The following is a 23497-nucleotide window of genomic DNA, read 5'->3' as shown; positions in this document are numbered from 1 at the left end:
CAATTCCTTTGTCCATTAGACTCCCACTGAGTCCATGTTTCAGGTGATCTCTCAAGGCACAAGAAGGGGCTACCATCATGGCTGGGGTTATTGGAAACAACCCATGGTGTCAGCAAAGCGCAGGTGGAGAGCTCTGCTCTGGAATAAACCGGTAAATCGACTGTGTTAAGCAACAGGTCAAATTAGTGAAGGAGAGTAGAAAACCATCAGTTATGCTTGGCTGACTAGGTATGTAGGACAGCACACTACACAGAGACAATTGGCTTTTATTGTATGTACAGCAGTAGTTATTTCTTTAAAAAATCCTCTTCTCAGGCTTTTTAGTGATATAATAAATCTGTACATCATAGACTTCTTAATTGCACCAACTTAATTTTGTGTACACACAGAAAAAAGAAAAAAAAAATCCACCACAGAAGAAGTGACTATCACAGTTGAATGCTAGAAAAAAATGTTTTACCCCACCTGGAATATCAGAGCATAATACATTATTGGGAAATACAGAGTTAAAGTATTGGAAAGACCTCAGACCCATCCTTCCCGGCTATTTTCACACCATGCCAGCACCTTGCTTAGTAGCAGTTTGAAATTATATCCACCCTTAATTTAATCACCCTTGTTACATAGTTAATATTGAGTTGTTTGTCACCAAGGCTGTGGCTTAGCAATGTACAGAAGCATATGCTGACTTTAAACACATGAATGAATCCACTTAGGTCCTGTGGCAGTCAAAGCATGAGGTCAGCTGTTCCCACTCACACTGGGAATGTCTTAGCCCGGAGCTACGGTACACTTAATTCTGTGCCAGGATAAGCACTTATCGCAAACTTCAGCTCTACAATTCAAAAACTGCAATAAACTAAAATGAAAAAGCCATGCGGCTCCCACCTTGTGTAGAGCTCTTGCTCCTTGTAACACCTAGAGCTACCAGAGCTGAAAAAGATGTTAAAACAAGAGCAAGATTCTTATTTTGCTTCCCCATACACATTTGGTAGCATTTTATGTAGTTGAGTTTGCTTTTTCCTATGATACTTTGCATATCAAGAACACCAGAACTTTACACGAAATACACAGCAGAAAGCTTTCACTTGAAAACCACGTACAACCAGCGAGGAGATGCAGTACCAGGAAACGCTGTAAAACTTCACTGATCCTCAAAACTGGTGTCATTGCCAGGCCGTACAACACCTCGAAAAAAGCAGCGCTGGAAGCCAAGTCCTCTCAAGAGCCAGACAGTAACTACAGGTCTGTGGGACCTGGAGCCCCAACCTCTCTTGCAAAGAAAGAGCAGGGGAAAAAGAAAATCTAACAGAAAGTGTAAGAATAAAGCCCAGTATTTATGCCTGCACAGCTTATGACCTGTCCGTTAAGTCAAAGAAGTTTGCCAAAGGTATTTTGCTTTTTAAATGAATATGAACTTTTTTCCACTATGGCATTCCTTCTCCTTCCTGCCGCCTAAGATTCACAAGTTTCATATATAGTTAGGAGTGAAATGACTGTCGTTTCTTCCTGGGGTGGACTGGATATGAAATACTGGTGACCCAGGGATAAAGGCTCCCCTCCTCTTTAAAGTGACTTTTAAAGTGATCTCAGTCACTTTAAGAAAGTTACCTAGCTTGTATTCACACTTGAGATACTAGGTAGTTTTATCACTTTAATCTACAAAGAGAAATTTAACTCTTGTACTACTTAGTCAAAATTCATACTAAAGCCAAGGCAAATCTTGGTTAGGTAAGGATGCAGGTTGTCTCCATCAAGGCAAATGAAAAGCTAAAATGCGATAAAGCAAAACAAACCACAAACACAGATCAAGAAGGTTCAATTACGGGCAGAAAAATTCTTTAAAAAGCAAAAGCAACGCTTCATCTCTTAGTTTTCATAAAATAAATACCATGCCTTTTTTGCTGTACAGAACATCCAGAAACATAAAAGTGTAAGAAAAGGGGCAAAAAGGAAGAAAGATTTCACATGTTGTTTCCAAGCTATTGTTCTGAAGTAATTAAACTGGAAGACAGAAAACAAGAAGTTTTCAGTGTAATATCATGCAGAGATTTGTTCTACTGTTCAAATGTGTAGTTATTAAAATTATGAAGATTGCAAAACATAAAAGAGCAAAATGATTCCCTCCAGCATCCTTCACACAATGGCACAGGCAATATGCAGCACCTGACAGGATACGTCGCAGTGTTGGTTATGCCAGTTTACGAATTCAGTCTTCCCAACCCAAACCTGCAGCATAGCTCCCGCTGGTTGTCAGGACCCAACTCACACCTAAACACTAGGACACAAAAAACGTACATACTCAGATCTCCTGATCTCAAATGACAACCTAATCGTCTCAGAAGGTGGGAATGGGATTCAGTATTACGGGCCTTTGGGGTTGTCACGACTGAGCAACTCAGTTCTCCCTTTGTGTTTAGTACTTTAGCTTGTTTTTACAACAGGACATAAATTATTTGTAGAGGAGTAGGAAGAGGTGAGGATCACACCAGCCAGATATGGAGGTCAAACATCAAACCAAACGATGTTTATTTTCCTGAGGAGTGAAGGCAATTAAAAAAACAAGATTCCTTTTTTGCCCCAAATGCCTTGCTTTCCTCATCTTAAGAGTTCATTCTCCCTCAGTATATGCGAGCCCAAACCTTCACACCGTTTGCAGTATAGAATGTTCTCGTTCTCACCATCAAGACACACGTTTAGGCAATCACCAAGACCCTAAGAAAGAGGAACCAAGAAACCACTTCAGTGCGTATCTGTTCTTTGTGGTAAGCTACAAGCAAACCCTACTCCTTGTTCTGCAAGTTACTCAGGGCTATTTTCACCCCATTCTACAGTACACGATAAAGCTTCTGTAAATTAAAATCCCAGTTCCGTAATTTAAGAAGACTTCAAGTAGTGTTACGTGCTCCCTTTACATTCCCAATTTCACAGCTCTTCGCTTTTAGTGTAAGGGAGTGCTACCCATGGAGCTCAGTCTCACTTTGATTTCTTGAACTCAGTGACCAGTTGTGATTTTCTCCTTCAGCAAATGAGACCGAGCATTTAAAACATGGCAGGGACTTGAGCCCCCACCCTGCCGCGTCAGGCAAAGAGCTCCTAGTAAACTCAAGGGAAAAAGTGTATGTTGAGAGAATATAACATCAGGTTTTTTAATGCTGATGTCATGAACCACTGTAGAACAAATGAAGAAACCTAACTTCTACTTTGTATTGAAGTAACAATAAACAAAAGTGTTCAAGTACATTCAAGCTGGACAAACCTGTATTACTGAACTGGGATTTCTAAGCACGTTACAGCTCTAGAAGACTCATCTGTAACCAATTTTCAAAATACAGAATATTAAAATGCCTTCAAGTGTTTTCATAACAAGCAGCATGCTTAAACGCACAACTATTTGATAGTCTGGACTGCTGTACTACCACAGTGATTTTAGGAGGTTACACATAAACAGTATTTTTAAACAGTAGGCTCAGTTAAAAGATTTTGACAGTTCATTTCTTCTAATATTTTCTTGGTAAAAAGAAACCAAAACCCCTCTACTTTTATATTCTTTGTAAAAGTATTTACGAAGGAATCTAGACTCCATTGGAAGTTTGGAACTGTATTTCTCTTCTTCAGTGACTTTCTATTTTTGAAGAATGCTTTAAGTTGAAAGCCTGAGTATCTGCCAAAGTGTTGGATGTCTTAAGGGGAGGAAAGTGGGGAGGGGGAAATCACTGTTGGCAAAGCAGGCGCAAATCTATCATCCATTCATGTCAGTAATTTAAATGGAATGGATGTTTTTCCTGGCTAAAGAAAACAAGATTGCTCCTTTGTCCTCAGCAGGAATGTAGATGATGGAAAAGTACAGCTATGCAGGAAAGATGGTACCTGTGAAATACTGACATTATACTCCTCTTAATAGCCAAAACAAGAACTATGCCTTTACTTTCATTGGTTTTTCCTTTTAATTTAAAGGAGCCAACTGCAATATTTAGTGAGGAAAAAAAGTAAAAAAACTCACCCAACCAGCCACTCACCACACGACAACACTGGTAGATGTAAAAACTGAAAGATGACTAAGGGAATTGTTGTTATTATTTTTTTAAAAGCTCTCTTCACAACTGTGTTTTCTAAGATCTCAGTAAGTGGCAAGTAAAATAAGCTGTCTAATGAAAAGCATTATAGGGTTAAATATGCTCTATTCATCACTTATTGCTCCTAGCTTTGCATTTGATATGATGGTTAATATACTTGTCTAACAAGTACTTCAGAGGAGGAATTAGAGCCCCTAAGATAGGTTTTTGCATTAGCAATGCAGCTTCTCACACAGGGAAGAAAAGCTACATATAAGAATTTGTAAATGTTTTGTTTGCAAGTAGACTCAAGTAGACTTTAAAAAAAGTTCTGTTTTTTTAAGCATAACTTATGCACAGAACATTGAACAATATGCTAGTATAAGTATTTGCATAATTTATTGATTTATGGCTAATATTGAAGGCATCTCTCCACCTACATGGACTGAGCAGTTATTACAGCAGGCTACAGTTATTACAGTAGGCTATCTTAATCAGCACTTCTGAAATCTGCTTCTGAAAACTTACCCGTTTCCAAATTACAATACAAACTGGATCTGGGTCTCTCTTTTCCCTTTCAGCCTGACTAGAAAAACAAGCCGAGACTTGTGTTGCTACTATTCCAGGCTGCAGTAAAGAAGCACAGTGGTATCTTCTCTCTTTATAGTGGTTCAGCCATATAGCAGGTATGATGTTTCAGTTCTTAGCTCCCCGTTAATGTAAACCAGGTGCTTACACACGGGTCCTCCCCACCTGCACCATTCCCCATCCTCCCTCGTCTTCTACAATAAACCACATGGTCCTCCAAAAGCTGTCATGATACAATTAGCGCTGCTTGTATTTGGAGGAGCAACTTTATAACCAGAGAGAAAAAGCGTTCTGGAAAAATAAACAAAAAAGACAAGCTTTCTGTTTATTCCTGGACCACTGTATTAGCGAACATCATTTTACGCAAGTCATCAGCTGTATTTGTGTTCTGTAGTACTGCTCTGTAAACAAATGGTCAACTGATGTGCAAGTATCCCATCAGAGAGTGTTCAGTCTTATACGTATGGTTCTGCCGAAGCACCATTCAGTTTGTTCTTGCTTTTGTTTTTGGAAAGGAGCTTTCTGTTCAGAATACGTGAAAGCGTGCCTCCCTTCTTGCGCGTTTCCTCTGTCAGTGGCTGCTGCAGGTAGACAAGATCGTTGTGTGACTGACTCATTCCCGGATCCTTCTGATGATGCCGCCGGCGGAAAAAGAGCTTCGCACTTTTTTTCAAAATCCCACCTGCGGAAGCAAACAGCAGAGGTGCAGGACACTTTAGACAGAACAGGTTGCTTTCCTCTTGGAGCTCAGGTTTAACTGCAACTGCAGCACGACTGAAAAAAGCCTTGGTCTTAACATTTCCAGTTTAAGCATCACCCTGGTAACTATGCAAACAATATTAGAAAGCTAAGAGCGTGGTGAATCTAAAGCAAGAATATTGATGGTTTGTAACCTAGAGGCCACAGGAGTAGGAGTTCCACCTTGGAACAAGTGATTTCAGATACTGGCAAATGCGAGAAATCGTCGTGCTTTCAGCCAGAGGCAGACATACATACACTACATGCTACCGAGTCCTCCTTGCCCCACTGTTGATCCAGCTCTCTCCCAACTGAACACCACTGAGAAATTCAGACTCCATGGAAGTGTGTATTTCTCCGCTTCTCCTGATTCCATGCAAGTATCATGCAAACCAAATCATGACAGACTGTGCTAGTTCTAGATCTATGCATATACACACACACTTGTACAGTTAGCAGAAACGTTCAGGAGAGAAGAGCTCACATACACTGCTAGAGGAGCACTAAAGAAAAAAGCAATTTTCCTTTTCTTCAGAAATGATGCTGTTGAAAAGAAAAGAAAGCTACTGTGAAACATGCCTATGAGCAATCAAATGTTACTCCTCTGATTTCAGCTTCTAAAGTCAATCCACAGATCTTGTGGAAGTCTCCTTCCTCACACTTTATTAGTTTCAAATGCTCTTCTGAAAGCTAGGGTAGTGTTCAAACAGACATGCACAGCGTTTGGTGTGGGTTGTACACTGGGTTCTCACACGTCAAACAGGCATATCCAATCTTTCCAATACAATAGAAGTACAGAGTATTTTATAAAAAGAATGAAATAGAGGAAGTAACGTTACTGTTTGTTGTTTCAGAGATCAAAGGAGCTGAAAAGATAAGATTAGCCTGTGATGCACAACAGGAAGGTGGCACTTTAATTTAAGGTGAAGGACACTGTTGGTGCCAGAGAACAAGTACCTGGCAGTCAACCTGCATGCAGTAGGCCCATACAAGCCAGACAGCATGTATTCTATATGAAGCCAGTAGCACCACCTAGAATAACAATCACGAAGCATTTGCTATTTTAAAATCCTGTTAGAAATAGCAATTGACTTCAAGCAGATTGAAAATAATATTACATCTGCTTCCAATAGGTTCAGAAATTTGCTCAAATCCCTTCTGCGGTAAATTAGGTTGCTTTATTTTGTTGTATTCCTTCCCTTGATCCCATGTAAAACCTGTTATGCAGCCAAGGCAATTGCAGCTGTCATCTCATGAGAGCCTCAAGACTCACGTTGCCAACACCAGCCACCAGTACTCTTCTCTTTGGAAGCTCGGGTTGTTTTTGCAGCCACCATTCTGCCAAATTCCACCTTCCCTTTCCACATGGACACATGTGCCTGATGTGTAAGGCAGCTCGGTGGCAGCTGGCAGGGACACTGCTCTGAGCTACCAGCAACCCTCAGCCTGGTGTCAGTACATCAGCCTAATGTTAAAATAGCAACAGTTTTGTGCAGAATTGGGTGGTGGTGTTGTCCAAGTGGCAGGAGCCAATTTGAGCGAAGGAGGACCCAGGTAGCAAGCCAACACAGGAGCCTTCTGGCAGTCAGACTAGTACGCGAGGACAGTCATCTCCCTGGCAGAGCTTCCACACCTCGTTCCCGCACCGCTATCAGGTTTCCCGATTCTTTCTCAGTTCAGCTAGTAATTCCTGTCACCGCACGGTCTTGATTCTGCTTTTCCTCCCATTGCAAATGGATACAAAAAGCAACACACAGACCAATTCTTTCATGCGATGCTGTGCAATAGCTAGAATTACATATATGTCCCCCAAGGACTCGACGCAGGCTGTGTCTCATTTTGCACAGCGACAGCTGCAGAATAGGTATTTCATGGCAGCTCTGTTGCACGCAGCCAGATGCTTCTCTGGTCAGACCAGAGCAGTTACAAACATGTGCTTGAGGTTATTACTTTGTACTTTAGGACTAAGCACTCAGGACCTGGGAGGATATTCTAGCATGTTTTGTCGTGCTGCTGCTGAGATTTTTCTCACAGGGCACGATGGGATGGAAGCAGAAGTCAGCTGAAAGCGACTGGAACTCATGGATTTGAATCTTGACTGCCCTCCCATCACCCTCTGATTGATCTTTTTGGCAAGGCAGTACCACTTCAAGCTGTTGTCAACAGCATAAAAGAAACAGTGTTCAACCCCACGATGCTGACAGTCGTTAATATGCAAAGGCTGGGGGGGATTGATGAGGCCTTGCTGCTGTGCGGCTTTTGTTTTAGCAGTCAGCTGTTCTGCCCAGCAGTCTTGGCAGCTGCAGCTGAAGCTGTGCCAACAGAAGGAGTAGGACAGAGGGGTTTATCCGTAAGCAGCTATTTAGTCCTATCCATTCAGACTGATTTCCCATACTAGGAAATCGAACCGAACTAGGAATGCTGCAGAAATTGTGCCAGTGGCCTGACACAACTCCCTGCAGCTGCAAAACTGCAGGCAGCGCTTCCTGAGAGCAGCACAGACTCGGCACAAGCAGCAGCCCCCCAACATGACAGCTCTCTGTGTTTTCAGAGGTACTGAGGTCATTGCTACCTGGAAGCTTGCCACATCCCTGCTGCCACCCATCAGTCTCCAGGCAGTTTGGTACGTGCTGCCTGACAGTGGCTCCAGCTGTTGTGGAGGCATGCACCCCTGCTAAGAAGGCAGGGTAGGTCAAATCACAAGCTTGGCGATGCTCGTGCTATTTGCATGCTTACTTCTGGAGTGCAACAGGATCCATATGCCAACTCTGCCCCTAACACCAGGAGATAAGCAGAGAGCATGTCAAGAGTGCTGTACAGACTGACTAGTCTCCCGTGCACTAGTTTAGGGTGTCCTGAAAATGCTTGTGGGGCTAGGATCACTTCTGAATCTCATTTTTGTTAATGAAGGAAGATTTCCTTCCACATCTACAGGGATACGAATAGAGAGCACTTTTTCCATTCCTTCCCAACTTCCAAAACAGTTTTTATCCAGGTGGTTTTGTAAATACCTGCTAATGTCCTCGTAGCTCTACGAGTTAGGCTAGAAAAGAGATCTAGAAAACTGTAAGCAGCAGGTTTTAAAATAAGCATTCTGCATATGCATATACAGTTATGGGGTCACACATGGTTTGCACGAGCAGATGTTGGATTGATAACCAGATACTACAGGAATGGCATGACGGAGAGAGATCAGGAGTGTGGAGCACCCCTCCAAGCCCTCCTTACTGTCCATTCTGCATGACCCACCTGGACAGCACCACCACCAGAAGAATTATCTGTTACAGCAGACTTGTCTGCTAAGACACTTGAGCACGGGAAGGTAATCTTGGATGGAGGAAAGAAATGGATGGGGGAAGAAGAAAACGGGTGCCAAACTATGTTTTGCTTCAGTTTTTACAATGAGTGTACCATTGTAAAGCTACATTTTCTTAAAAAAATAAGACAAAAATAACTTACTGTGTAGGTAATTAATTCTGGTTGGCATAGTAGTCCTCTTAAGTTTATAAAAGGGAATGGGTAAGAAAGAGGAAATCAGAAAGGTAAAAAACAAAAATATGTAAGAGTAGAAAAAAAAAGACACAGTGCTAACTTTAAGACATTAATACCATACACGAGGCTTTTTAAAGCAGAAGGCGTTTTGTTTTGTTTGGGGTTTTTGGAGTTTTTTTGTTGTATTTGGTTTTGTGTGCTTTTTTTTTAAGGGAAAGTGTTTGACAAAACAGAAACCTTGAACTATTGAAAGATGACTGAGGGCAGGGGGGTGGAAATGTTTTCCTACCTCACTCCATAAAATGCTCCTCAGCTATGACAAAGCAGAGATACAAGACTTCCATGAAGAGATCCATGTATGAAGAAAGGGATTTGAGAGTGGTTTTTAAAATATTTTTTTCAAGATGAGACAACTCTCAAATATAAGGCATACTTTGCACTTTTTAGCAGCTCTGTACTACACCATGTAAACAGGATCTTTAGAAGCCTGATCTCTTTGCAACATACTGCACAGGGAAAAACAAAACTAGACAACAGTTCACATACAAACTTCCACCTGCTTGTTTTAGAATAACATGTCAAAGAAGAGTCCAGAGGTTTTGCAAAATCTCATACAGCTTCCTAAACTTTTCCAGGCTCCAAATGAGACATCCCTTCACAACTAACCCTCTACCCCCACCCCAAACACACTCAAAACTTTCCAGTGCCCAACCATCTATGTCAAACTGACTGTTGCTGTACCATCCTGATCTATCAGGTGGAGCAATACAGCTGCGAAAGGGCCAGAAAACCTCGATGCTCTAAGGAAAAGCTTTGGCGAAGAGGTCCAGTGTATGCCTTATGGTGCAGGGATTACAAAAATCTAGTAATATACTGAGGTTTTGTAGTAAGCCATTTTACAGTATCTCTGGGTAAGGAAAGAATAGAAAATAATAACGCGACAGAGGGATGGATATGGGTGAGAAACACAACAATTTTTGCAACTTCAACGTGCAGCCCATGAGACTGGTGTGCTGCCTGTTCAGGACACAATCCACTGCACTGGCTCTTGTGTCAAGACTTCCTAACAGCCCCTGTCTTTACCACTTAGCCACAAACCAGTACTACAGCCTCAGAGGTTAATGGATTTATAAGGGAAACACAAAGAATCCTAAGACATTTTCTGCAGCTATCCAGGGGTGTAACTACATAAGCAAAATGATCTGACCCTTTATTCACTTATTAAATTACCCTTTATTCCATTTTCTTTAGCAAACTACGTGTTAATGAAATCAGTGAAAAGGGAGAAACTGTTCACAAGGCAGTTAAGAGTGAGTGTACTTCTGGTTTAGCCGTGGTCCTTCCTGAACACATGCCTTAGTGAGGGCAGGGGAGTCCTGTGCTCAGAGATGTGAAGAAGAAGAAACGTACCAGAAAGCAACCATCGAACCCTGCCATTTTCACATTAGTAATGGGGCTGCTAGTATAGCGAAAGTCCTTGTTTACAAAAGCATGGTTTTCATCAAGGAATTGACAATGTGCCTAGTTATTTCTCTGCCAGATAACTGAGTTGGGCTTAGTGAGCTGCCCTTCAACTTCTAAGGGTGTGCCCTTCTGTTTCCTGATGGAGGGGAGTGTAAGAGAGCCTGCCATGTCCTGCAGAGCCAGAGGACTGAAATCTTTATGGCTGCTGGTAAGACAGCTTCAACCAGCACCACAATCACAAGGAGTTTAAGGACAAAAATCAGTAAGAAAGGATGAGCTACTACAGCGTTGCATGACACGGCCAATTACGTAGAGAAAGCAGCCATTCACTAAAGCGGAGATAAGGATCACATACCTTTAGATTTTTTCATGCTCCCAGTTTCTGAAACACTTAATGAGCTCCCAGATATTTCTTCACAGGTCTGGTCTAAGAGTGTGTTGGTGTCCCACTGTTGGCTGCCGTTCTCCAAACCCCAAGCCTTACGGGCACTTTGCTGGGGGTCAGTGTCAGGTACTATCTCTGAAGCACCTAACGATAGCTTTTCATCAGAGGTGACTTTTGCAACAGCTTCCTCCACAGTGGGTGGATCTGCTTCCTTGCAGGAGCTGTCCATGGCTGCAGCATAGTCCATCATCAGTGCAGCTTCACTGTCCTGAGATAAAGAGGTCTGCCCAGGGAAAATAAGAGACAACACTGACACAAGCCACTCTGCTGGAAAAAAAAAAAAAAAAGAAGCCTCCCTGCAAAAGTTCTTTTCTCTTCTTTACACTTTTACTTGTATTGCTCGAGGCTATCAGAAAGCCACTGTGAGGCGTCCTTAGCTCCTCTAAAGAAGAGGAGCATATAGCCAAGGTTTAATAATGTTGTTAATGCCAAATGACTGGAAAACCCTCCCACCTATCCCCGGCCCCACTGATAATAATGGGACTCTTTCCTACATGTGCTGCTGTAATGGAGTATCAGCATGCATAGACAATAATCTTTTGGTCTTTTTAAGAAAATAAACATCCAAGTGTTTCATCTTGTAGAAGGACTTCTTGGCATCTCTATCAGCTAAATACAAATCCACGCAGTCCCAATGCCCCCATTTCCCAAGCAGATACATCCATCACTGTGGCAGCTGATCCTCATTCCCCCTGCTCTGCAGAGCAGAGTGATCATGAGGAGATCCATGCCCACGGACTCAGCTTTCACTCAGAGCTCTTTAGGGGTCCTGTGCATAAGAGGAAGACTTGACAGCAAATGTCCATACAGCAGCCTGCAGGGAAAAGACTACAGCCAGGCACCAAGCATCAGATGGGAGACTGAGGCTTTGGATGAAGAAAGTCTGGAGGAATGCTATATGCCATGTGAGAAACAGTCTTCTGTTTGCCTTTCGTCTGGAACAGAGCCCAGAGGACTAGGACGTTTTTCAGAGGGTTTTGTTTTAACAACTTCGAAAAAAATGAAAAAAATCTTTCATACTTTTCCTGTGCATCTTCCCTCCATTGGCGAAACACAGGGAAGGACTAATTATCCTCTGTTCTCACCTAAACTTTCCCAAATCCCTAATCATCCCGCTCCCATTCAAGGACACCATGCATTTTTAGTCAGGCTGTCAAATCTAACAATCAAAGACCAACACCCTCCCCCAAAACCCATCCTGATTTGGCTTAACCTGAAACAGCTACTGAAACAAACTGGCACACAGACCTAGATCCTCCAGAGACTGCTGAGCGGGAGACAGCAGAACGCATGTTAAGTTAATGTCGTGCTCAGTGGAGCAAAGAGTTTACAGTACTAAGCGTTAAATATAAGCATTGTTTTCTGCTCTACCTTGGACACCCCTGATATGATAATGGTGCTTTTCTTCCTAGGAGACTTCAGCTTCTGCTTTGCAGACTCGCTTAACTGCCGAATGGCTGCTTCTGCAACAGGATCGGTGCCATTCAGTACCAGCAGTTCTGAAAAGAAAGCATTATTTCAGAGGGAAGAAAGAAAAACAGGACAAAACAGAGCAAAGAGAGGCAGAGTTTGTTCTTGACTTAAAATTCAAAGAAATTAGCAGAAAAGGTATAAACACCAGGCACACCAAAACATCTTCCAATTCACCACCCAGCTACTGGGTCTTGTCTTTCCCTTCTGTTACCCATTCTTTTGAGAAAAGGTACCTAAGTTGCACTTACAGACCCTTGCCCTGAGCACACAGGAGGTTTTGGAAGCCTAGACAAAACATCCGATTATTTCAATGCATTGCTACACTGCGGTGACTATAATCCAGAAGTGGTGGGTAGAGCATCAGGTATCACAGTCACGAAGAGCCATATTTCTAACACGGTACAAAGCTGGCATGTGCTACTACTTCTTCACATAGCTATTTTGCTCTTTTTCCAGGCGTCCTTGCTCGGCATTTCCAGATTTGCGATGGCAAAATGATAGAAAGGGGAAGGCAAAGTGACAGTCACTCTGCTCTATCAGCTGCCCCCAAAGCCTGTAAAGTGCACCTTCTTCCCCCCCCCCAAATATTGCACAGGAGTACAAAACCTTCTTTATAAAATGCTCTTTAGTGACAAACACAAGTTTATTTTTAAGTATGGCCATTTCTGGCATCTAGTATGCAAGTACTTTGGGCACAGCAAATACACATTAATCATATTCATCAAGCTTAGAGACAAACACGGCTAAGAAAGTTAACAAGACAAAAATCCCCGCATTTAATTGTCTGAGGCGGGCTTTTCTGTTAAGAGTTTTAACAACAAAAGAATACAAGCAGGAATAGCACCAGTGTTAATTAAACTGAGCAGTGTCTTTGGTTACTGTGACATTAATGCAGTAAAAGATGAGGCCTGACTAACTATGCTGCACCAAGTGTCTCGGATACTTTTGGAACTTAAGAGTGTGTGCGCACAAGGGGTATGCACGTCCACGCACATCTGCCCACTCATTATAAAACTCTACTTTTCCATCTCCCTAGCCACTGCAAAGCCCCCAGGAACAGCTGAGACCATCCAGGACAGCATCAGTGGCACTTGCTCATTCGTATTGTTGTCATCACTTAGAACTATGGCGTGGCCACGGCATCTTTTCCATAGTGCTTGTTGCTATTTTGGCATGATGTTTGTAATAACTACTACCTAAGTTACTGCCATACCAAATGCTCCTTTGTATTTCTTTCATTTGGCTTAAACTTTCATTCTAATGAGTAATTCTTCCTGCTGTATTGTATAAACATTTTTCCCCTGCACTCCCATAAAAACATAGTCCATATCAATGTGCTCTAAGTTGTCTTCAGAGGAGTTCTCCAGTAAGTGCTTTGTATCTTTAATATCATTAACAGTTATAAGAGCTGACTCAGAAGTCTAGCACTAGCTTAACATTTCCAAAATTGGCTTAGTAATACCATGCTGCTTCATGGTACCAAAGTGCTTCTTAGTCTAGAGGTAGGGAAAGATTCAAGTGCTATTACAGCTCTTCACTGTTACTGGTTCATGCTCTTCCCCAGATTTCTGTCTTTTGGTCAATACATTCCTCTCTCTCAGCAAGCCTTCTGACTGTTCCAGGAGCAGCCTAGATCATCTCCAGATTGTCCCATCTCCACTCAAATCTGTAGGAAGAAAACTGGACCCCACATCATGTGACATTTGCAGCTAGACTGGGTCACATTTTTCATTAATGTTGCTCACAGAGCTACTGAAAGGTCAAGCGGTGACCACACAAAGGACTGAAAAATATGCTGAAGATTCAGAGCTGCAACTCGAAAAGGTAAAATGCCCCAGAGTAAAAATCAGGTTTAATACAAAGTGCATTTATAATTAAAGTTATTATCTATGCCATCTGACACTCTGAAGGCACTTCAGCTGTATGCCAGGTGACGTAGGAAGGTGGACAAACAGGCACAGTAAGATTGTGTATTTCCATTAGCACAAAAAAGCCCAGTGGCAGGGCTAGGAAGAGAATCCAGTCTTCCTTATGTCAGTCCAGCCTCGTGCCTTCTGTTCAGATGGGGGGACTTCACAGTGGCCTTAGAGGTAAGTTTCATAGGCTTTTAATTTTCTGCGGTATCCCCCATGCCTTTATAAAGGAGGAATCTTTCATTCAAAAGTAAGAGAAAAGACAGCCTGGCTTTTCTGCAGTCACCTCCCCTCTCCAAACCACAGCTCATTGTTATTTATTGAAAATTAGTAATTTAAATCACCAATTAAAAACAGACTTCAATTGCAAGACTGCTATATCCCTAACCACAGTACTTGCTAACATAAACATCTCAGTGCCTGTTGAAAGGCAGTAGCCATATGGGTTTGCTGTTATTTTAACAGGATTACATTAATCCCATGTACAGCAGAGAGAGACGTATTCTCATTAGCAGCTTTGAACATTTCTATTACCTGTATCTGAAGACGATAAAGTTTTGCTGACTGGAGCACCATGAGAATGGATAACTTGAGTAGAGAAATCCTTTTCAATCACCTTTACTTTAACTGGAGTTTTCACAGGAGAATCTGAGAACCAAGGGTTTTGGTTATTTAAACTATTCAGGACATTTATTGCGAAAATAATAAGAATTTATTATACCAGTGTTAAAGCCCATTCAAATCATAAGTGTTTGAGAAAGTTGTTTAATACAAATTCTCAACGCATGTGCTATAGTAACCTGACCCCAAAAGACCTGTGAAGTGCAGGAATTTATTGTTTTTAAACATTTTACTGTAATATGCTAAACAACACCCACTTCAGTAAAAGATCTGCTTTAACAACTTAAAAGAATGCAGCTCTTTGTGAGACTTCAAACAAAGACTGTTGGAGGTTTTACTTTCACACTTATCCCAAGAAGAATCAGAGAATCTACTCCTGAAAGACAGGCTGAAAAAAAACTCCTATGTCACAAGATGACACCAATCTTCATTAGAGATTATAATACAGATCAAGGTTAGAAGGCACAGGGTGGTCTGTCACCAGCAAACACTGTAAGAGTCTGATACTTTTGTCATGTGGAAAACCATCCACCAAAACCAAACTCTTCTGCATTATCACTCTACCATGAAGTTTTACAGTGTGTATTAAAAGGAGCATTAACCACTCCTCTTGTAAGAACAAGGAGTCATGAAAATTAAAAACTTGATTCTGGAGAATACAAACCATGCCCCCCACCCCGCAACACATCAGAGAGGTCTGGAAAACAGCACCTTTCCTTACATCCAGCCCCCTCAACTCCTCCTGGTCCCCACGGATAACCCTGAGAGTGAACACAGGAAGAAGTGGGCTCCCTCACCTGTGCTCAGCGGAGACGATCTCCCTTCTAGACGAGGTTTGGTTTTCACAGCAGTTACAGTAGTGACCACAGTGCCACAGGGCATCACGGTGCGATCCTTTTCTATCTTAGTAGCTGGCACTGGAGAAGAGACTTGCCACGTCTTTAATTCATTGGGTTCTATAAAAGAGAACTAAGAAGACAAAAAAAATTCACCTTAGAAGCACAGTCAAGTAAGGAGGACACTAACATTTCTAGCTAGTACTCCTTTAACGTTTTTACTAACGTTCAAGAGCCAAACAGCTAATTCTTTTGATAGACACAAATACCGTGTGAAGTATCACCGTGCAATCTGAATGCACTACTCCAAGTTGACCACAAATGGCTCTGCACTGCGAGCAATAGTCCAAAGCACAAGATAAGCGCTCGCAAGTACTTTCCAAAGTAAAAGATCCACTGTAAAACCATCCAAACGCAGTAGTACCTCTGCACTAATGGATCCCAGCCCGGGCCCCGGCTCTGAGCTGCTCTCACTGGCCCTGCTGTTCAGTGCAAAGCTTTGCTGCCCAGACGGTTGCTTCCTGAACAAGTCTAGAGGTACAGTCACCTTTGCAGATAAAGGACCTAGAAGAAATAAAATCAACAAAATCAGCACACATCTGAGCTGTCAGTACGTTTAAGGGTGAGACGACGGGAAAGGAGGAGGAAGAACACAGGCAGCTAATTGCAAGAACTGGTTCTACACCATGAGGCAGAAACATGGCAGTTTTCAGAGCTTTCTTTCCATTTTACAACTATTCCTCAGCGTGGCCTAATACTGTGCAACAGGAAAGAATGGAATCGTGAAACATTACTTATCTGCCACTATTCCTGGCCATTATTTTTCCCTGTATATGCAGAATGTTTAGAGGAAAAGAAAACATCTAGAAATATTATTACTATTAGGTTCTTGAACAATCTCCATAACCAGCTCCCTGCATCTTTCATTTCAGAGAACACTCTGGATTCCTGGTAAACTACTTTATTAGCTACACTAGACTGGAGCAAACTATTAGCAAAATTACTGCATGATTTCAGAGATTAAATCCTAGTTTTCTGCGAAATTCGAAGACAAGTAGAGATCTACAGTACATTCACATTACTCAGCTCTCTCCTCATTAATATGATTCTACTTTGAGCTTTCTATTCAAATTTAGGGGAGAAGAACAGCTAAGGTGGGGGGCGGGGGAGGACCATGACTGTGAGTGCAATCAATCGGGACCTTTTTCTTCAGGAAACCAGGCTGGTAGTAACACTCTCCGTAGGATGTGGAACATTACTGGTACTGTTTGAAGGACGCATTACTAAAGATGCTTAGGTACAGACAAGACTAAACTTTATGTAAGAAACAATATACATTTGCTGACTGTATATAGATCCCATTTTTTTGTTAAAAATAAAAAAATAGCATCCATATCAGAGAAATTTTTTACAGCATTTGCCTACATTTGACTTCCCAATCCCTCCAATAATCGCAGATCATATGCAAGGTATTGCGCAACTTTGTATATCTAGATTATTAAAAATAAATACAGTAACCAGAACCCAAAAATCAATCACAGTCCATTTGTCTATACTACTTATTAACTGTGGCTCACATAAAATATTATTACCTAATAAATTATTGGCCAAGCCTTCATCTGCTATCACAAGACACCATGAGTAAAAGCACATTTTTTTAAATTACTGGGTATTAGAAACCACATTTAAACCACTGGGTGGTAGAGCTTTGGCCAATACTTCATAACTTTTTCCTGAACTAAGTTGCATATAACTGATAGTACTAAACCACAGAGAAATAGCTGAGTGTCAAAAAGTAATGTTTCTTTTTTGTTTATTTTACACCTGAAACCTGACATGAGAAGGAAAAAGCAAATAGATCCAAGAGGTGAAATACAGTTACTATTTCTGGCTACAGCAAAACTCTGTATCAGTATCAAAATGACATGCAGTGTATATGAGAAGAATTTATGACGTTGTGTCATCACTTCAATAAAGTCCAAGTCATGAAGTACTTGGAGCAAGTTTACAAAGCTCATGCAAACACCTCAGCATGCTGTCTGGTCTCAAGCACCCACCTACTCCTTACCCCCACTAGGAAGGTAATGCTTCTCCAAATAAACCAAATGCAATAGTTCAGTGAAGAGGTTTTCTTGCCACTGAGGGCTAATTGCAAACTGCAACAACAGAATTAAGTAGTAAAAATGTTTCAGCCCCCATGTTTTATATTTAATCCAATATAATCAGAATTGGTGTGTTTTATACCTGGTAATTGCTAGGCAGCCTCTGGGGCTTGAAAAAGAAGGATTTAGGATTAACACCCATCATTCCCCTTCAGCCACAGAAAGACCTGGAAAGCTTAACATGAAACCAAAATTGCTCACAGTGGTTCTGTTAAAAGTTTAGAAGGCTGAAAAATTAGGATATCAGCACATGGAAGACTCAGTATGTTGACAGTCTAGAAAGAAACTCGAGGTTTCTCTGTAACCTTAACTCAGAGGAGGACAGAGACATGTGAACAGTGTATTCTCTCTTCTGTCTGTGATTACTGATGGAAGTAATGGTGTACATAGACAGCACTTAACCCAGGTCAACCAGTGTTGCCCAAGAACTCCGCAATTTTCCATGGACTTCAACTCTGGGACCTACATTTGAGGACAGGCTTACAGAGTTTAAAACCACAAACTTAAGTTATAAATTTTCTCCAAGCTGCCCATTTCGTACAAGTTTGGCTAACTATTTTCAGCTGATCTCCCTTCCACAGCTGTTCTTCCCCCAAGGGCTGCCTAGAGGCATGCTTGAGGCATACCCAGTTTCACTAGCAGGACAATTCAGCAGAAGACATCAACACTTTAATGCAGGTTCAGAAATCTGACAGTTTCTTGTTTGGCTATACAGCCGAGTAGAACCAAAAGAGGACTTATGTCAACATTTAGTAATGCTCACAAGCTGATCATGCAAAAATAATTCAGTTTTAATACTTACTATCCAACTTTCCATCTTCTACTATTTGCAGTTGCAATGCTTTTGATTTGGCACTTAGTTCACTGTGAAGTAAATGAAACTATGTTAGGTCTTCGCAGGCAAGCAGATTTTCCTTCCCACTTAGGTCTTCCCCTTTCCCGTTCTGGTTGCCAACACCCTAACCTTTCTTGGCCCGCGCTAAGCCAGGCAGTACAACTTGCTAAGCGAGGCAGGCAGCACTACACTGCTGGGCTGCTGGGTACGCTGCATGCGTAGCATCTTTCTGACCTCAGGTAAGACTGACTAAAGGGATCATAGTCAGAAAAACTTGGCTTGCTTCTCTCCAGCACTGTTGCAGAAGCTTGATTTCCTGAAGTTTCAGCGGCTTTTCTTCTCCCCAGTAGTTGACAAACACTGCCCTTCAAGCTGATGTTGGTCCCTAATCCAACTGCTACACCACAGCACTAAGAAGCTATTTTTTCCTGGCAGGATTAAATTTGTAAGTCAAGATGCTGAAACAGGTCCAGTCAACAACCCGTTCAAAAGCTGTGGGGTATCGTGTCAAAGCAGGAAAGTGTCCTGCAAAAGCAGGATAGAAGCAAGTAAATAAAAGTAGTTACAGTCTTATGTGAGAAGAGTCAGTATTACTTTTCCAAAATAAGACTCAAGGATGTTGCAAGATAACAAGAACTAGTTTCTGTGTGACAGAACCGACGTGAACTATTAGCAGAATTACTGGCATGTGCAGTACTTCATAAGATGGACTGGACAATAGATATAAAACCTTTCCTGTAATTGAGACAGTGAAGCAAGCTGGGTACCTACTGAGGAACCTTGCAGTAAAACTTGATTCTATAACCTTCTCAGTAGGTGTTCTGCCAAAAACTTTAAGGGTACATACGTATGTATTTTATTTTTGTCTCCATTTCAGGATGGTGTTGTTCAGGATCTTGGTTGCAGGCATCCCACCTCCATTAGATGCTGTGGGACATCATCTATGCAGCAGGTTTTAAGCTTCTCCCTGCCACTCCCATCTCCTCCTGCACCTCCAAAACTTGAAAGGAAGCACCTTGATGGTACTATTGCTGCTCTTCCCATGAAGCTAAGGCAGAGCCTGACATGGTGGTCAGTACACTGGTCTTCAGACTGGTGGGTATTTTCGTTTTTGAAGAAAGAAAAGGGGGAGGGAGGATGTGAACTTGAAAGAAGGTATGCAGCCAAATCCTGATCACTCATCTGTAAAAGTCCCCAAGCTTACCTCATGCACTTCTGAAAAGCAGCCAGCGCCGTGGAAAACCCAGCATTATCCCTAGCGTCAAGGCCAAATTCCAATCAACTTAATCACATCCTGCCTGCCCTCTCTCTGCACTTTCAGTTGGAAAGGGTATTATCCTGACAAATTTCCTGTCCGAAATCGCTGGGAACATGTCTGCTCTGCAACACCAAGCATGGATGCTGTTCTACCAACAGATGGCTGAAGCGATTCACAGACCCAGTGGCTGAAGCACTTTGAGATGCTCTAGAATAGAAAACTGCTACAGAAGTGCATTTTTCCCCCCTCTTATTGTGAAGAAATCACATCACGTTAATCCTTAAGTCTCGATGGCAATGCAGCACACTGTCACAGAAGAACGTTGTCTGATCTGTGGCTTTCCACAAAAACTGTAGGTCCTCATAAATAAAATCAGTCATTGGACTGTGTGTATCTGAAGGAAGAGTGCATCCTATCTGGTTTTCCACTCGAGAGCAGGATGAGAAGCAGTTGCACACACCTCCATCAGACCACATAAAAAGGTGTGGCCTTTCAGTGTTGTTCTACAACATCAGTTTTTCTTTGCTGACTATAGTGACTTCTAATCACCTCCACCCCCTACACACCCTCAGAGGGGTCTGGTGTTCTCCAAGTCCTGTACAACTTGTGATGACGAATCCTGGCGCCTTCCTTCAGATCAAACAGCCCCTGTCGCTTTTCCCCTCAGCTCTCCTGTTTCTGCAGCGCACGCTCCCATAACATTCACAGGCGCGGTCCAGCAGACTGTGATGAGGAGGCAGAAAAAGTTCTGTGCATTGCACGCTCGCTCCCCCTTCAAGTTGAGGAGGAGCACGCAGAAGTGCACACCACTCCTCGAAGAAGAGAGCACTCAGCACCGACAGGCACAGGTCTGAATACACACTCAGTTCCTTGTAAGCTAAGCCTCTGCTTTGCAAGAGAAGGAACAGATACAGTGGATGCCAGGCTGTGACTAGACAGTGAAGAAAAACATCACACAAAACCAACTGAAATACTACTCTCTGAAATATATATTTTTTCATATATACAGAGAGAGAAATGGAACTGAGATGGGAGAGGGAAGCTACAGAAAGAACTGCGCATGAAGTGCCTCTCACATTAATAAGCTCGTAGAAAAAAAAGAAAGCAGTATCTGCAGTATGTTGCATGGCAGCATTTCTACCCCATTCCCCTGGGAAGGTGCTTCTGCCTGCGCGTGTGTTTAAAGCCACTAGAGAAACATCCCTTTGACCCACCCCGCCATCAGTGACTCCCCCTTCCTCAACTCATACAATAGAGAAGCTATCAGATGTTTCTGTTCTGCTGCTAGAAAGTAGAAATGAAAATAGTTTTAGAACTGCTCACTTCTGGCCTTATTCACAGCAGCTGTGTGAATCACAGAATACTGTGCAGGCTGCCCAAAAGTCCCATTTTTGTTCTACATAAAAAAATCTAGTTAGTTTTACACTTCCTTTTTAATCATAGCCACCATTCTTCTAGATGGTCAATTTTTTTGCACGTTTACGTTTCCCACTCAGGGGAGGGAAGGGAGAGACATCAGATATCCTCAAATGCAGTTTTCAAGGTAAACTGACTTCAAAACCTTGCTAACACTTTTTTTGACACCGTAAGAAAGAACAGGGTGATTTATTATGCCTGTTACTAGAATTTACTAGAATCAGATATCTACCAGGGAAGATCTAGAGACCTATTTGATCTCATATCCATGCAGAGCATAATTAGATATCCTGAATTTCTGAAGCTACCCGACCAGACATATTTCAAAATGCCATTCTTTCCTCAAAAACCTCACATAGTTTAAGTAAAAAAAGATGCTTTACTATACAAGTATTCTCAGTAGGTAAGTTACTTACAAGATAAACTCTTCCTTCCAAAAGGGATTTGCAGCATTTTTGGCTACAGAGCTGGAAAACTTCTGCATAGGGTCATTCAACTGAACTATACACACAAGGTTTGTGCTGCCTGTAAGGGCAAGAGAAATCAATATCCAGTTATTAATATTCCATTCCCAGGAGGCACACTTACTCAAAATAAAGTGAAGAACCCCCTTCCTTACATACTGTGCTTTTGAATAGACTATTGGAAACACTTCCTCACCCACCTGCAGAATAAATTTCTTCCCTCCCCTCAGTTTGTATACCATCCACATTAATGGTGATGGTCAGGATTGCGTCATCGTTGCCCTATGCACAGTTCTACATAGTGTGAAACATGACAACCCGATTTACATTCTGGCATGAAGCAAAAAAGTGCAGGCATAAAAAGATCAAAAAGGATGGGGAGACAGAACGAACAGCAAGGAGGTGGCGGTGTGGGTGTGAGGCGAGGAGGGAGTAAAGTTGCTTTCAGCTGCTTTAAAAAAACCAGAAGTTTTCCAAGTTCCCACTGGCCACAGTCACAGTGGTTTCTTTGGACATCAAAGCAAGCTGCTTCTGCTAGCAAGTGAATGGTGACAGTAGCATTAATTAACCATGGCTTTGTGGACTGCCGTTTTTAACAAGTTCATGGCATTTTGTAGTACTGGTGCAGAATTATCTCTCCCTTGATCTTGGAATTTGATAGCGTGGCAAACTGGCATATTAGAGTAGTTATATTGCTGCTCCAAGGGGAAATAGTTTGCATGATGTGTAACGCTTAAAACAATTTCTTTTGTATGGCTTTCACAGCATCAGAAACCATTTCAGTCCCAGGGTTCTAAAATATCAAGGAAAGTGGCAAAAAGCTCAGTATTGACTGTGTGCAAAGCAAACAAAAGATATGCTGCCTCCAGTTCTCCAGAGGAATCTAGGTTTATTATTTACTATCATCAACTCTCAGTTGTCTTCTGGTGGTGCATCGGGGCTGCGGATGACCCCTACCTGAGGCACAGAAGTAGCCTGGGCCTGGCAAGGTTATTAGAGGAGACAAAGCACTATGTACACGCAGCTTATTTGGGATCCAAGCTAACCCTGGAGTAAGCAGTTTAGCTGCTTTCACAGCACGCTGAGCCCAAGTTAATGAACCTGGGGCGGTTTTCTGTTAACCCAGCCATATGTCTCTGCAGCCTGCTCTTGCTGCCAGCAGAGCACAGCAGCCCAGGGCAGAAACGCCTGTAGAGCTCTGCCTGAAATTACACCGCAGCCACTGACCGACTGATACTGAACAGGGTGTTTCAACATTTCTTCCCCTGTACACCCTGACGTACACAACTACCAATTTTTTCCTTAACAGCAGAAATCACTTTTGCCCTAGATGATACACTGTGGACCATATAGTACTACATCTAGGATAGTCTTTGTTTACATACACAAACTAAGGAGATAAAAATGGGCACAGGCCATGAACAGAGGCCAGTTCTGCTACTGGTTACTCACCAGTTGAACTAACATATCTACAGGAAAGACACAAGCTCCTATAAACCATGTTAGCACCCATGGCTTATAGGATGATAATGATCAAGACAGACAAACTGCCCCTCCCCAACCCTCTGTCTATCAATCTATGCAGGTTAGCCTGCAATATTGCACACTCTTATTGAGTCTCAGAGTTGCAACAGGATAAGTAATTATTGCTGCAAGACAAGGCCAGGAAAAGGGAAGGGAACAATCATTAAAAGGCAGCAAGCTATGTCCAGAAGCTAGCATCTTCCCAGCTGTGCA

The 23497-nt window shown here is 42.2% G+C and overlaps 1 protein-coding gene across 1 annotated transcript in view; it reads right to left on the bottom strand.

Moving 5' to 3' along the window:
- Positions 1–256: 256 nt before the first annotated feature.
- Positions 257–23497, bottom strand: part of C2CD2 (C2 calcium dependent domain containing 2) — a 42417-nt gene continuing 19176 nt past the window's right edge. The window contains 8 exon segments of the mRNA XM_082304812.1: positions 257–5325; positions 10693–11005; positions 12154–12281; positions 14703–14816; positions 15587–15758; positions 16050–16189; positions 18590–18651; positions 21713–21821. Coding sequence (XP_082160938.1) covers positions 5099–5325; positions 10693–11005; positions 12154–12281; positions 14703–14816; positions 15587–15758; positions 16050–16189; positions 18590–18651; positions 21713–21821 — 1265 coding nt within the window. The 3' untranslated portion in view covers positions 257–5098.

The sequence above is a fragment of the Platalea leucorodia genome, assembly GCF_965183815.1.
Source record: "Platalea leucorodia genome assembly, chromosome: 2".
NCBI lineage: Eukaryota > Metazoa > Chordata > Aves > Pelecaniformes > Threskiornithidae > Platalea > Platalea leucorodia.
The sequence above is the reverse complement of the archived record's forward strand: the minus strand, read 5'-3'. Positions and strand labels throughout refer to the sequence as shown.